General features: G+C 36.7%; 4 protein-coding genes across 7 annotated transcripts; 1 reads left to right on the top strand and 3 right to left on the bottom strand.

Moving 5' to 3' along the window:
- Positions 1 to 399: 399 nt before the first annotated feature.
- On the bottom strand, positions 400 to 3,760 carry LOC128875301 (tubulin alpha chain, testis-specific-like). Its single transcript, XM_054120772.1, has 3 exons — positions 3,601 to 3,760; positions 3,119 to 3,332; positions 400 to 1,778 (listed from the first exon to the last, which is right to left on the bottom strand). The coding sequence occupies exons 1-3, from the start codon at positions 3,601 to 3,603 to the stop codon at positions 652 to 654; spliced, it is 1,344 nt and encodes a 447-aa protein (XP_053976747.1). The 5' UTR covers positions 3,604 to 3,760; the 3' UTR covers positions 400 to 651.
- A 43-nt stretch (positions 3,761 to 3,803) lies between these two features.
- On the top strand, positions 3,804 to 6,189 carry LOC128875306 (U4/U6.U5 small nuclear ribonucleoprotein 27 kDa protein). Of its 3 annotated transcripts, none has more exons than XM_054120781.1 (3): positions 3,804 to 3,962; positions 4,986 to 5,359; positions 5,435 to 6,189. In XM_054120781.1, exons 2-3 carry the CDS (start codon positions 5,080 to 5,082, stop codon positions 5,629 to 5,631), a joined length of 477 nt encoding a protein of 158 aa, XP_053976756.1. In that variant the 5' UTR covers positions 3,804 to 3,962; positions 4,986 to 5,079; the 3' UTR covers positions 5,632 to 6,189. The 3 variants fall into 3 exon arrangements, with proteins under 3 accessions (XP_053976756.1, XP_053976754.1, XP_053976755.1); XM_054120779.1 differs by lacking the exon at positions 3,804 to 3,962 and adding an exon at positions 4,467 to 4,720; XM_054120780.1 differs by lacking the exon at positions 3,804 to 3,962 and adding an exon at positions 4,729 to 4,896.
- Positions 5,834 to 11,561, bottom strand: LOC128875297 (Fanconi anemia group I protein). 2 transcript variants are annotated; one of them, XM_054120757.1, is made up of 22 exons: positions 11,375 to 11,561; positions 11,023 to 11,306; positions 10,757 to 10,924; positions 10,455 to 10,678; positions 10,173 to 10,369; positions 9,946 to 10,082; positions 9,655 to 9,875; positions 9,227 to 9,579; positions 9,040 to 9,166; positions 8,672 to 8,979; positions 8,416 to 8,610; positions 8,186 to 8,343; positions 7,950 to 8,117; positions 7,722 to 7,876; positions 7,431 to 7,630; positions 7,177 to 7,344; positions 6,915 to 7,089; positions 6,616 to 6,832; positions 6,470 to 6,542; positions 6,235 to 6,378; positions 6,056 to 6,154; positions 5,834 to 5,973 (listed from the first exon to the last, which is right to left on the bottom strand). In XM_054120757.1, exons 1-22 carry the CDS (start codon positions 11,456 to 11,458, stop codon positions 5,854 to 5,856), a joined length of 3,975 nt encoding a protein of 1,324 aa, XP_053976732.1. In that variant the 5' UTR covers positions 11,459 to 11,561; the 3' UTR covers positions 5,834 to 5,853. The 2 variants fall into 2 exon arrangements, with proteins under 2 accessions (XP_053976732.1, XP_053976731.1); XM_054120756.1 differs by having other exon boundaries at positions 8,672 to 9,166.
- A 186-nt stretch (positions 11,562 to 11,747) lies between these two features.
- On the bottom strand, positions 11,748 to 14,070 carry LOC128874659 (F-box/LRR-repeat protein 7). Its single transcript, XM_054119588.1, has 2 exons — positions 13,760 to 14,070; positions 11,748 to 13,418 (listed from the first exon to the last, which is right to left on the bottom strand). Exon 2 carries the CDS (start codon positions 13,403 to 13,405, stop codon positions 12,089 to 12,091), a length of 1,317 nt encoding a protein of 438 aa, XP_053975563.1. The 5' UTR covers positions 13,406 to 13,418; positions 13,760 to 14,070; the 3' UTR covers positions 11,748 to 12,088.
- Between the last annotated feature and the right edge of the window lie 139 nt (positions 14,071 to 14,209).

The raw sequence follows: 14,209 nt of genomic DNA, 5'->3' as shown, positions 1-14,209 counted from the left end.
CGACAACAATAACGATCGTTCGAACGTTCATCCTTAAGTAAGCATGCACGTATCTCTAATAACATAAACAAATTTGGGTTCTGCTGAACTCCCATTTTGTTTTGTTTTTCGATTATAAATAAATACCATTTTTTCCTTACCTCTACCGTGTAAGTAATGTATTTAATTTTGCTACTAGACGCCCCTGCGTGCCTACTTACGGGTCAAACGTATCGTTATTTTGCCTTTATGGTTACCAATAATTTTGCTCTGTTTTCTCCTATACTATGTATACCTTTATATCTCATCTATCAAAACGGGCCTCGGCCAAATAGATACATTCATAAACATCGATCCTCCAAAAGGTACACTGTGTGTAAAAAAAAGAAATGTATGGTACAATCCGAAGTTATCTTCATATACACAACACCTACCATTTATTCGCAAGCTTTCAAACTATTCTCTAATACATACCGATATGACTGTTTTGATAGTTTATTAACAGCAATAACTGCAATAAGATTAACAAGCGTAGCGGTAAAAGTAAAAATAATACACAATTAACGGACAGGGATTAAATGAAGGTAAATATCAGGAGAATTGTTGGACGGTGAAAGAGCACGGGAGTAAGGATCTATCTGTAGAAACAGTGAAATTCGAAGACAAGTAGCGTTAGTATTCCATGGAAGCTTCTGGATCGACGTCGACGGAATCCAGTCCGACTTCTTCGTAGTCTTTCTCCAGAGCGGCGAGGTCCTCACGGGCTTCCGAAAACTCGCCTTCTTCCATACCTTCGCCGACGTACCAGTGAACAAAGGCTCTCTTCGCATACATGAGATCGAATTTATGATCAAGACGAGCCCACGCTTCTGCTATAGCTGTCGTGTTGGATAACATGCAGACAGCTCGCTGCACCTTGGCTAGATCACCACCAGGTACAACTGTGGGCGGTTGATAGTTAATACCAACTTTGAATCCAGTTGGGCACCAGTCGACAAATTGTATCGATCGTTTAGTTTTAATAGTGGCGATCGCTGCGTTAACGTCCTTTGGAACGACATCACCTCTGTACAACATACAACAAGCCATGTATTTGCCGTGTCGAGGATCGCACTTGACCATTTGATTCGCTGGCTCGAAGCACGCGTTAGTGATTTCAGCGACTGAAATTTGCTCATGATATGCTTTCTCTGCTGATATTACCGGGGCATAGGTAACCAAAGGAAAATGGATTCTAGGATAAGGGACCAAGTTTGTCTGGAACTCCGTTAAATCGACGTTCAAGGCTCCGTCGAATCTTAACGAAGCTGTTATCGACGAAACGATTTGCCCTATCAATCTGTTAAGGTTGGTATAAGAGGGTCTCTCGATATCCAAATTACGTCGACATATATCGAAAATTGCTTCGTTGTCGACCATAAACGCACAATCTGAATGCTCAAGAGTCGTATGAGTGGTGAGAATAGAATTGTAAGGTTCGACGACTGCAGTAGAAATACGAGGTGCAGGATAGATTGCGAATTCTAGTTTAGACTTTTTTCCATAGTCGACGGACAGACGTTCCATCAACAAGGAAGCGAATCCTGATCCAGTACCACCTCCAAACGAATGAAATATTAGAAAGCCTTGCAATCCTGTGCATTGGTCTGATAGTTTTCGTACTCGATCGATCACCAAATCCACGATTTCCTTGCCAATCGTGTAATGACCACGCGCATAATTGTTTGCAGCGTCTTCCTTGCCAGTGATCAGTTGCTCTGGGTGAAACAATTGTCGATAGGTTCCTGTTCGTACTTCATCTGAAAACATGAATGTTGGATTCGTGTCTATAAGATTCTATACATTGAGTGGCATAAGCAATGTACTAAGATTAGGGCCCTAATAAAAGAAGTTAAAACGGAAACAGAAATAGGACGAAATGGGGTGCATCCAGGAAAGCCAGCACTCACTAAGCCGCTCTGCTGTATTTATCATAATTAATACGATTCTTTGCTTTATAACAGTACAATGTATTAGTTAATATGCCAAATTTGTCATTGTTATGAATAATTATTTAATGCAGCAACAATTATCGACCCTTGAGTTAGCAGCGCCGTCGGTAGGAAAACGCCCAAGTTTGTAACGAAGATAGTTCCCACTGTTTCTCTAAGATGGCGCCACTAACTAAAGTTTTTATATTTATTGCATTTACATATATAAAAGCAAATGAATGTTCAAACAATATATCGAAATAATGTATTGTAGTGTTATGAAGTAAAAAGACGTATTAATTATGCATTTAGAAAAAATAATTGATTACAATATATCGGTGGCACCATCTTATAGGAACGGCGAGAACTATTCTGTACTACAAGCTTGGGCGTTTTCCCACCGATGGCGCCACCGGTACCAAAAAAGCCCGCATTGCTCAGCGAAAAAAATACTCGATAGAATGAGCAATACTACTCGCGACAGAAGCTCGTTGGTCCTCTATATATCTAGCCAGGGGTATAACTTAGTATCTTTGTATATTTTTTCTGATTATCATAACGTATATTATATACGTATTCGAGAAGTCTAGTCTATAGGTCACAGTCACGTAGTTCTCCTTTGGGTCCACTTTATCGTTTCGTGGAACGAAGTTATACATATTCCACAGTAATTATCATTCTGATATGGGAGAGTCACTAAGAATAAATATCAAAGAAACAAATAAAAATACGAAATAAACAAATATGAATAAAAATACATACAAAATACATTTATCGATCCACTACGCGTTGAGGTTATCAACGATACACTCCTGGCCAGAGATACAGTGGACCAATGAGATTCCACCTTAGACATGTGGTTTTGTTTACTAGAGTCTTCCCTCTCGCTGGACGGAGCATATATGACCATACCAGACACGGGTGAACAAACATAACCTGAATTCAGAAGCCTTCGAAAAAACGCCTTTAATATGCATATTATGTAGTTCGGTACGCCTCCTTCATGCATATCGTACCCACTTGATAAGGCTCATTTACGGGAACAATTATGTTCTAAATCAAGTACGTATTTGATACGCATATCAAACGCTCGATATAAACCGAAAATTAGCTTAGAATCGACATATCTAATCGCGTCTTTCGAGCATTCGACTTCCTTTTCCTCTTACCAACTACTGTTGGCTCCAAATCGACGAACACCGCTCTGGGCACATGCTTCCCAGACCCTGTTTCGCAGAAGAATGTGCTAAAACTGTCGTCCCCGATCTTATCTGTCGGCATCTGTCCATCAGGTTGTATTCCATGCTCCAAACAATAGAGTTCCCAGCAGGCATTTCCAATTTGGACGCCAGCTTGGCCTACGTGAATTGATATGCACTCGCGCTGAAACAGTGGAAAAATTCGTTTTCGAAAACTCTTCCCTCCATTTTTCCTAGCCACTTTACTCTCGTTGACGCGTCAACGAACAGCAGATACGTAACAATAAGCCACTTGTTTAAACGTTGAATAAACCAATGTGATCTAACGGAGTTAATTTGAATACGAGCCCGAAGAAAATCGATCGAATCTCATTTATTCACGTTCCCTCGAATATCGTTCGTATTTGGCACTGTAACTTAACGTATCACCGTAGACGACAGGATTCTCTTACCATTACGGATATGTTCGATCACGAAACTTCGTTACACGTTACTCTGTCACAGAATCCGTCCTACGTTTGTTAATGGACAACACGTTTATATAAAAAGGTGACGCAGCTTCTCCGAACGATTGTGACTTAATGACGCGAGAATGGTCGACGTCCCCTTATATCCTTGGTTGCGTGTCGTCTCAAAATGATCCAGGAATGATTGCAAACGGTCATTTCTGCAAGAATACTTCGCGTTCCTAGTATTTATCCTTTTCGAACGCCTTTTCATGCGAAGTATCGTAATTTGTACAGTTCTTTAATATCGTTCAAATAGTTCGAATTGCTCCAATCGTTCAGTCTCGAGTCTGCGATCGACACGTGAGGTTGGTTGAGGTTGAGTCGTAGGGAACACTTCGATTAGTTCGTTTCCGAACGGTTGCGTCGCATTTAGGATTAAATCTAATAGACAGATATAAATAGCGGCCAGCTTTAACCGGCCAAGCCGTGGGTAGTCGGTTAAACGAGAAGTTCATGATGCAAATTCTATGTTCTATTTCTATCCACGCGTACACCCTGTCCCTTTGACCCTTGACGACCCAGCCAATTCGTAGTTCATACATCTTGCCATTTTCTATTATTTTAATAACATTTCCAAACTATCTTACTTTTGAGTTTATTCGTTTGCTCGATCAATGAGAGCTATACCAATTCTTTGGTATGCTTCAAATCTAAGTGTAATGAATTTGATGAATTTTGTCAGTTTTAGCATTCATGTACATGTATTATATATACACACGCATGTATTACACATACCAGAGTCGGGAAGTGATTATTCTCGTAATAATGGACTATATTTATACTATATTAAACTGTTCTTACTCTAGACTACATTTGTAATCTTATACTCATAAATTTAGTAATTTGTTATCTTTCGTCGCTAATTGTGTTTGATTATGATTAGTGTTTATTTTCGAACATATCGAGTCAAAGACAATTAACGATTAGTAATAATCATTGTTTTACAGACTTCAACTGTTTAATAACATATATAAATAATTACTTTCAAATATTGCTATCGATAGAATGACTGGGTTGCTAGTATTATTTGGTAGTATTCGAAAAGCAAATCGTGCATAATCGCGTACGTATAAACTTTGGTGTTGTAAAGCATTTTTTATTAAGCAATTGATTAAGTAGTCTTAATTTTGTCGTATACAGTGAGACATTGAATATTACTATACAGCATAGCTGCAGTATATAGTCCCGTCTCAAGTATTATTGCAATTTTCCAAATTACAGCATCTCGATCTGATCTATGTAAACATAACCTATTATAAAAACACCCGTATACTACTGTACAATATTATTATTCGTTTTTTATCCTTAACACTGCGTCTTCTCATTAGGTACTTGAAGAATACAGTGCAAAATCGTACATGCGTGAACCCAACAACGTCTATAATGTTAACAACAAGTTAATTTGGAATTAAGAGAAATAGTATGGGTCGTAGTCGTACACCTTCACCGGCAAGGAGGAGAGATCGATCTCGGGATCGTGACCGTGAACGAGAACGAGACAGAGATCGGAGGAGAAGACGCTCTCGTGAAAGGAGGAGAAGATCTGTTGAGCGCGATCGAGTGAAATCAAGGGACAGAGAAAGAGATCGTGATCGTGAACGAGACAGGCATAGACGTTCTTATAGTAGATCAAGATCCAGAGAGCGAGATAGACCTAAACCCAAAGCGAAACCTGCTACAGCTGAGCGTCCTGTAATCACAGGTAAGTTAAAAGTCTGGATGCATTAATATTAACATAGGGATTTGCAAGTGGTTTTCATAAATTGATACTTTACAGAGGCCGATCTGCAAGGCAAGACACCCGAAGAACAGGAAATGATGAGAATAATGGGATTCTGTGGTTTTGATACTACTAAGGGTAAAAAAGTGGAAGGGAACGATATAGGCGCTGTGCATGTTATCCTAAAGAGAAAGTACAGGCAGTATATGAACAGAAAGGGAGGATTCAATAGACCACTGGACTTTGTAGCATAAAACTATGGAGTTTTCTTGTTGTGCAAGTGTTTTGTTACTTCTGGAGAGTCAGTGAGACATGTCTCAATGATGTAAAAAATATTCTCCATTATATTATACTTAAGTGAAACACATGAGCAAGTACATAATGTGCAAAAAGATGAATGACTGAGTGAGCAATGAAACATAAAGTATATAATTTCTTATAAATACGATATTTAAAAATTATATGACCAAGACAATTCAATCTTCCATCCTGGATCGTTTTCTCGAAGGCGACGCCTGATCAGTACTGCTGTTCAATTCTTCACAATTCGAGCTATGAGTTTCATTTTCTGCATCTTCAGAGTTCAATAAATTAAGCTACCAAATGTAGAATAGTTATTATAATAATGTCAGGAAAGGGTAGAATTAAAGCCTAATGTTTTTGTAACGCTATAATTACCATGCTCGTATCCATTTTCTCAAGACTTTCTACCAGTTGCGAATTCTTAATTCTAAAGTCTCTTGTCACGCTATGCTTCATGTAGTTCTCCAATGGTATCTATCACAAATACATACGAAAAAGTTGAACCCTTACTAAGTCAAAATACTAATTCAAATTACATTTAAACCAGAACTTACGCCCGTCCTTTTGCCTAGTAGCAATACTTCCTTGTTGAATTGTTCGATCTCGTATACCACTCGCGGTATTACTTTGGTCTCCTTTAAAATTTTGTTCCTCCGCGCGTGCGAATCGGATTTCGAATTTAATTTATTTTGGTTTTCCTTTAGGGAACACAGTTAATTGTTAATAAGGATATCCTTGAGAAACCTTGTTTTAAACATTAAAAATATAATAAAAAACTCGAATTAATACCTCGACATAGGTTACTAGATTATAAAAGGCAGATTTTAAAGGTTTGCCAGCTAATTGTACCACTTGAATGAACCTGTAAAAAACATTTAGGAATCTTAGATTAAGGATCAACAATTTTATATAAAATAATTTGTGTTAATCCTTACTTGGCCGTTTGAAATGCTGCGTTTTGATTGCTGGATTTTGCATAGAAATATTTTGTAAGATTCCCGAGTAGATGATACAAACATTGTAAATTTTTGAACGTGACATCGGTACACGGGCCAAGGTCTATCGCCGTATTACTTAATATATGGACTACGTGTATAAGATGGGATAACTGCTTGCACAGATTTCGCTCTTTTTCTCTTAAATTGTTATTCCCTGTTTTGATGTCGCGATCGATGTTTACATTAATTGCTACTGCTACTGGAAAAATTAAATTTGCTTTCGAATTAGTACTTACAGACTTCGTCGATTGTTCCAGGTGCTCGGGATATGATATCCTCTGCTTTCAATCGCAGCAACAGCCAAGAAACGTTATTCAATTTTTCTTTTATGTAATCGTTCAATACGTTGTAGATTTGCTTGAAAGTATCCTCGCGTATAATTTGATATTCTCCGTTCATTGATATTTCGCTCTGCGTTTGCGAGATAGAAGTAAGCTTCCGAAGCAACAAAAATTATGCAAAGAAATAATATTTTGTGAGTTTAAAATCATCGCTTACGCCGTCGATAGTTCCAACTTTTTCACACAATTTCAGACAAATCTCGTTTAACGTCTCCCCGTACTCTTGAGTATATTCTTCTAGTCGTAACAGAAACTGAATAATAGCAGGAATGATAGAACTCGCAAGGTTTTCTGTTCGAACCATTTTGCTGAAGCATTTGTGCACCTTTTTTTTTTATACACAAAAATAATAGTATTTACAAGAAACGATTCTCTGATAAAATTTGTATTACTAAGTACGGATATACCAACCTTTTCGAGATTGCATTTTTCAAAATCAATTTTAGATATGAATTGTTCCAGAATTTGTAACAATAGCAATAGTACTTTGTTTTTCGTATCGCTATCTATTTCTTCGTCGATCAATGCTATTAAGTAATTGTCCAACGAGGAAACAACTTCTTGCAGTTGAGAATTGACATCTCTTGGTACTGAATCTTTCTTCGACCGTACTGCAACAGAAGAAGACATACAGTACAAAGAGATGAACTTTATTTAAATAACGTGACAAATTGTTGCATAAATACAGTAACGGTCACTCACAAATCCTATCGAGAAATCGTGAAAACTCTGAGGAGGACGATGTAGTACATATACAAGAACAAATCTCTTTAAAACACTGCAAGGCTAATATCGCTAACTGTTCATCATCTGCTAATGCATCAGTCAGAACTAACAAAAAATACTCATGAAATAACCTAAATAACGAAAGCCTCGATTATCATAAAATGTAAAAAAAGGATATAAAACGGTTCGATTTCTTTCTCTTACCCTCCGATTTCTATGTACGTATCTATGTACTGATTAGGTTGCGTTTGAGATGTATCCGCCATTAACGATTTTGTTCGTTGTAAAATCTGTTCGCATGTTTGAAATATGTAGCGACAAAAGTTGCTGTTTTCTCGAAGATTGACATCGTTCTGAGTTGAGGAAGGCCGTCTGTGTATATAGAATATTTTTATGTTCTTTTTACATGAATTACAATTGCGAAGTAACATTACACTTACGAATATAACAGTATTAAGGCTTGATGAATTGTATCCAAATCCATAATGGTGCTTGGCATTTTTATATTATTCGATTTCCCGTGCTTTTTCGTTGTATTACTTGCATCTTTATCCTTCTTCGATTTATTGCCATCGAATTTCTTCGTTTTTGTGGATTGCTATCAACAATGCCAGTGTAGATGAAATTTGAGAAAGAGAAAAACAAAAAATGAATCTTTATAATACTCTACCATTTTAACAAAATCCCCCAATCGCATGTATCCATTGAACAAATCGTTGATCTTGCCATAACTTCCTTGATTTCCTTTGACACATTCTCCTATACGAAACGCCATTAGGGCCTCGTAAATTGTAACTGCGATGCCAAGACTTTTTAACTTTGTTTGCGATTTCATCAAATCATCGGAAAAATCTAGCCCATGTTCCTGAGGTAATCGTTACTTAGAAAACATTCGCAAGAAACTTAAACGTTATTGCTTCGATTACCAGATTCAAATGCTCCAATTCGGTAGCTGCCATTCTCGTGCATAGTGACTCTAAAACTGTGTGCAGCTTATCGAAGGTCTTCGATTTCTTCAGGAATATATCAACGTATATCTTTTGTACTACAAATATCAATTCCCCGATAGGTTCTTGTAAGACTATCTCCACCCCATGAACGCTTGTACACATCTCGAATTTTATAGGTGGTAAGGTATTATCATCCGTATCGAAGTAGAGATTTAAATGCGAAAGGAGCATGTCTAGGACGATCTCAGTTATTTCAGGGTTTTTCGTTACGGAAGCGTAGAAGCCTGAAAATATATCATTCGTGATAGGTAGGAATTTTTGAATAGAGAATCTCTGTCCTGTACCTTCGTATAGATGTAGTCTGACTTCGAATTCGTAGGTAAAGCTCTTCTTTAATATATCTAGTATCTCGTAACATAAAGTTTTATCGCAGTCCGTATTTGACTTTTGTGTGTTGTATTCTAACGTTGCCTAAACAGAGTTACTAAAATTACGATACTTTTATCGTAATATTAAATAGAGGTATTATACCTGAGTTAACGTTGATCTGGAACTAGAACTAATAGCGTACGAGTTGGGATTGCAACGTTGACTGAGTCTAAAGCTACTCAAAGAATGCATTTTTGAGTACTTTAACATCTCGAGAAATCCAGTAACCGCCATTTGTCGTTTCGATATACCTTTTCTATAAAGAGCTTTTCTTAGAATTAGAAGAAGACTAACTCGTATGTTGGGCGAGACGTGCATCAATGGAAAAATAGCGTATAAAATTTGAGTAGCCACTACAGTAGGTAAAAGTAGTAACTGTTCGAGAAGAGTCGTGATCCAGATTTGATGATCCAAAACGATTACTGATAATTCACGACAGACATATTTTAAACAATCTGCAAAACATTTTGCGATAAAGTTAAACGATATGTTTGTTGATCAGCTTGCGTTAGGGCTTGATCCTTTGTTACCTGTGTAGTGAGTCGTTGATATGCCGCCTCCCACTATTTTATGAACCAATTCTTGTAATACAATGACAACCGTTTCATGGCGTTTTTTCATCACTTCTCGAACTATTTCTGATCCAACAGACCACACGACTGTTGCATTATTTTTCACCTTTTGATCTGAGCTCATTAACATAAACGCTAGGTCTGTGAGTCCTTTCAGTACTAAGTGACGATCTTTATTGCTGTGGAATAAACAGTGGAATAAACATTAATGGGAAGAAATACTATGTCGAAAGAATATTGATTTGTCACCTGCTATCGACGAGTTGTCGAATAATTTCGATGATATTACAAGAAGAGGGTAAAAGTTGTCTCAACCATGCATTACTTTTTCTTCTTTCTTTGTTCAAGCTGCTGTTAATGATTGCCAATCTCAGTATTTCGAAGATCTATTAAACGCAATCTTGATTAGTATGATAGAATAGATATAGCAGATTCTTAAATAGTATTAGAAAAATCTCTGTTTACTATCTACTTACCTGATCCTCGTGTATGCTAGAAACAGAGAGCAATACAGAAAATACGAATGGTTTTAGAGTATATTCTGGTGCATGAGATATACTTTTAAAATATCGAAGAAAATCTTTCATATTCTCGTGATTCAATAGCGCTGCTTGATACACGTGGTATAACACGGTACTCTCAACATCTCGTACCTCTTTTGTACTTACTAAACCTATGAGAATATGTAAAGAAAAGAAACATTTAAAGTAACTAATTATTGATATATTGTATTGAAATGTACATTTCTGAGTAGGTACCAATGTCTTCAATACTATCCTTGTCTTCCAAAGCAATTGCTTTTGAATAACAATTGTCAAAGTATTTACACAGAGTATCTAAAAGATGTTGCTTGTCCTGAACTTTACACAATTTTAGAGCTTGATATACAAAAGGAGGCACTTGGTCCAAAGACAGATCAGACAGAGCACGACATAATGTTCTGAGGACTTCCTTGTGATCATTCTTATCTAAAGCCATATCCCTAGAGAAATGCCCATATAGAAATATTTAATTAATCACTTCTACAATACTCAGTTGCATAATGTGTACAATAATTTACCCAAACATTTTTGCCAAGGATGGCAGAAGATCGGTGTTCCAACGATAATCACATATTCTTTTAATGGTTAATGATTTATATTCAGCTCCAGAAACTTCTGCATCTTCGTGAGTAATGTACTTTTCATTCTCCAATGCTTCAAGCAACACAGGCAATAAATCTTTCCAGCTAGGAAATCAGATACAAAGAAATTGTATCGTAAGATTACTGTATTTTAAAACATGTTTTACAAATGTTAAGAAAAAGTAAGAAAAGAATCACTTTACCTTTGCAGTTTATCATCATTGTCGCAAATACTGACAACACAAAAATCCACGAGTTTAACGAGGTATTGTTTAGAATATTTGGGAATGTCAAAAATGATTCTATTGATGACGGCATCCACGTCTCTTGCGGGTACCTTAGCTTTCCCCAATAGTTTCAACGTGGATTTAACTAATTTATGTCGTTTCAATTGACAAGCTTCAGTATCGGAAAACGATTGCAAAATATCGTCGAATATTTCGAGTGAATCCGTCTTACAAATGCTATGGCGTACTATCTTCGTGAGCTACTCAAAACTCATGACTTAGTTAAAATATTTTAGTAAATTGACAGTTAAATTTATCTTTTACTTACCTCTTCCGCATTCGAATTTTGGACAAATTCCTGCAATTGCGCTTTATCTCCATTATTTCTTATATTTTGAAATTGTTGATTCATATTTTGACAATTTCAGCTAACTTTATTTACTCCTTTTACTTTTGGTTTTTTAATTCATACAAGAGCTGGCAGAATCGCACGTGTGACCATGGGTAAACGTCAACCACACAAACTTGATCGCGCCTTTTTCTGTATAAAAATAGTTTCCATACAAGTTTGACTCTAATGCGTACAGAGGACGCACGATTCTATTGCCAGAATTTTCGTGTCGATACAACAGAGTGGAAAAGGAGGGAAAATTATTTTCAAAATTTTAACAACATAATGGAATATTAAAATATTCTTATAATCTTATAAAATTTCGAAACGTTTTATTTATAAAATAAATATACAAAATACATGAAATTCGAAAGATTACTTTCACGTATTACATTATAAAATCAATAAATAGCAAGGATATTTGGGAATTACAAAACATATATTATGTATGTATATATGCATATATATAGAGGCGTATGTAAATACATACACATATACACCCATACGACTCACAGCATAGCCTACGATATATATGTATACATATTTTCACAATTGCTGGGTATTTATCTTTTTACAAATTAGCGTCTAGACGAATGACAATGTAAGAGTTGTTAATAAATAGATTGATAAGCGAGAAATGGTTTAGAAAACTCAGCTTGAGAAACCAGGATTAGTGTGTTCTATGATGCATCTACGACAATAACGTTTTACTGCTCGATATCCAACCCAAGTAACCCTAGGACATTCACCAATATTCAGTTGCCGCAATCCTCGTACATAATATGCCAATGCTTCCAATCCAGCATCCGTGACGCGGTCGCAACCGCACAAGGATAATTTTTTTAAATTTGGACAACCCGTAGAGAGAGCCTCGAGAGTTGCATCACCAATATCACACTTTCCTATGTCGAGAGCTCTTAACCGTGGACAACCACGCGCCAAAGCTAACGTAGCACTGTCGCTAAGTGCTTCACAGCCACGAGCATTAAGATACCTCAACTTGTAACAATGTCTAGCAACGACAAACAGGCCAGCATCCGATACACGATCACATTTTCCTACTGAGAAATAACGTAAGGACGGACCAAGTCGTGCTGCTAATTCGCGCACTCCGAAATCTGTGATCTTTATACAATCAGAGACAGACAATTGCCTTAAACTGCCACAGTAAGAAGCGATCGCTACGAGACTGGCATCGGTTATACGCACACATCGTCGTAAATATAAACAAGCAAGATGTGGCATGCGAGAAAGCGTCAATACCAAGCCAGAATCTTCTAGACCATGGCAATCGCTGAGATCTAACGATTGTAGCTGTAACGTTGTTATTCGACTGCACGCTTTCGTAACGCCAACGCATCCTGTTAAATCTAGTTCTTTCAGATGTATACAGTGATCCAAAATAGCAGCGACGTTTGTGTCAGTAACACGTCGCGAATGTCGCAAAACTAAAGAAGTTAAACTCAAGAAAGGCAGCTGAGCATAAATCCCAGCCAAACCGACAGCACCTTCGAGTATGAGACGACGAATGGACGTGTGACATCCTCGTCTGGTCAAGGCATTTAACGCAATGGTTGCATTTTGGGGATAGCGTACTTCTACTTCTTTCCAAAGAGATGGATGCCACGCTATCTCCCACAGACGTCTGCAAGTTTGAGCAATTGCACAGAGGTCTCTAGTACCCAGCCAATTGAATATCTTCAGTAATAAAGTATCATCTAGCTGGCATAGATCCGTAACATAGATGCACTTTTGTTGCAACAAAGTTTGCTGTCTAATTGGAACTGATATTGCAATTGTTGAAGATGTAGAACGGCAGGTATTATTGTCTAAAGTATGATATCCTAAGTCAATTGCATCCGAAGTTGGTCTGTATAGACCCACTTTTTGCTGTGAATATACATTATCTCTTTCGGAGTTACCCTTTTCCCCAAAGGATGGAAGGAGTAGCGGACACGATCCATCCATTCCATGCTCTGTTCTAAATTGTAAAAGATAAAAATATTATAGCAAACATAGTCCAAAGAAACATAATTTATTTACTTAATGTTTTGACTTTTAATTTAAAATAGACACTTTTTATATATTTTAATTATAATTTCTTATTAATTATTTTCATATTTTTAAGTGATATGTGTTTATGTTTATTAGAGTTACAGGAACAAAGTAGATGAAGAAGGAAAAGAATTTTTAAAAAACAACTTTAGCATTAGAACTTAAATTTCGCGGGCACATAAACAATTAATCAATTGATTTTCTTAATAAATTAAACAAATGTCGTGATACTTGATAACGACAAAATTCTGATAAACATTTACTTACTAATGTGCGACAAGCAAAAGAATCAGCAACAATACGTGACATTACGGAGCAATATCGATCTATCTGGCACTGCCTCCATTTTGATCTTGCATTCCAATTCTTGAAGCAGCTGGAAATCGCAGCTGTTCCCCGTAATAAAATTAGAACATTTTACCGTTTCCAGAAATATCAACTAATATACATCCTTCAGAATAAATTAATTATACATTCCGAATTGAAGATTAAAGCGAACGTATCGAATTTGATACATGATATTTATAAGGCCCCAATACTGTCGATAAATCCCCACTTTTTAAATGGGTCCGCTTAAGGTGATTCTCATCGATGATGTTAACAATATTCAATTTTTGTATAAACAGAATTCCTCAAAATTTGGAAACCACCTTTTATAAATAATTTATAATGAGTAGAATATGCGTGCATAAGGTGTAAACTAAGTTGATAGAAACA

This window comes from Hylaeus volcanicus, chromosome 4 (genome assembly GCF_026283585.1).
Source record: "Hylaeus volcanicus isolate JK05 chromosome 4, UHH_iyHylVolc1.0_haploid, whole genome shotgun sequence".
Lineage (NCBI taxonomy): Eukaryota > Metazoa > Arthropoda > Insecta > Hymenoptera > Colletidae > Hylaeus > Hylaeus volcanicus.
This window is presented reverse-complemented; position numbering and strand designations above follow the sequence as displayed.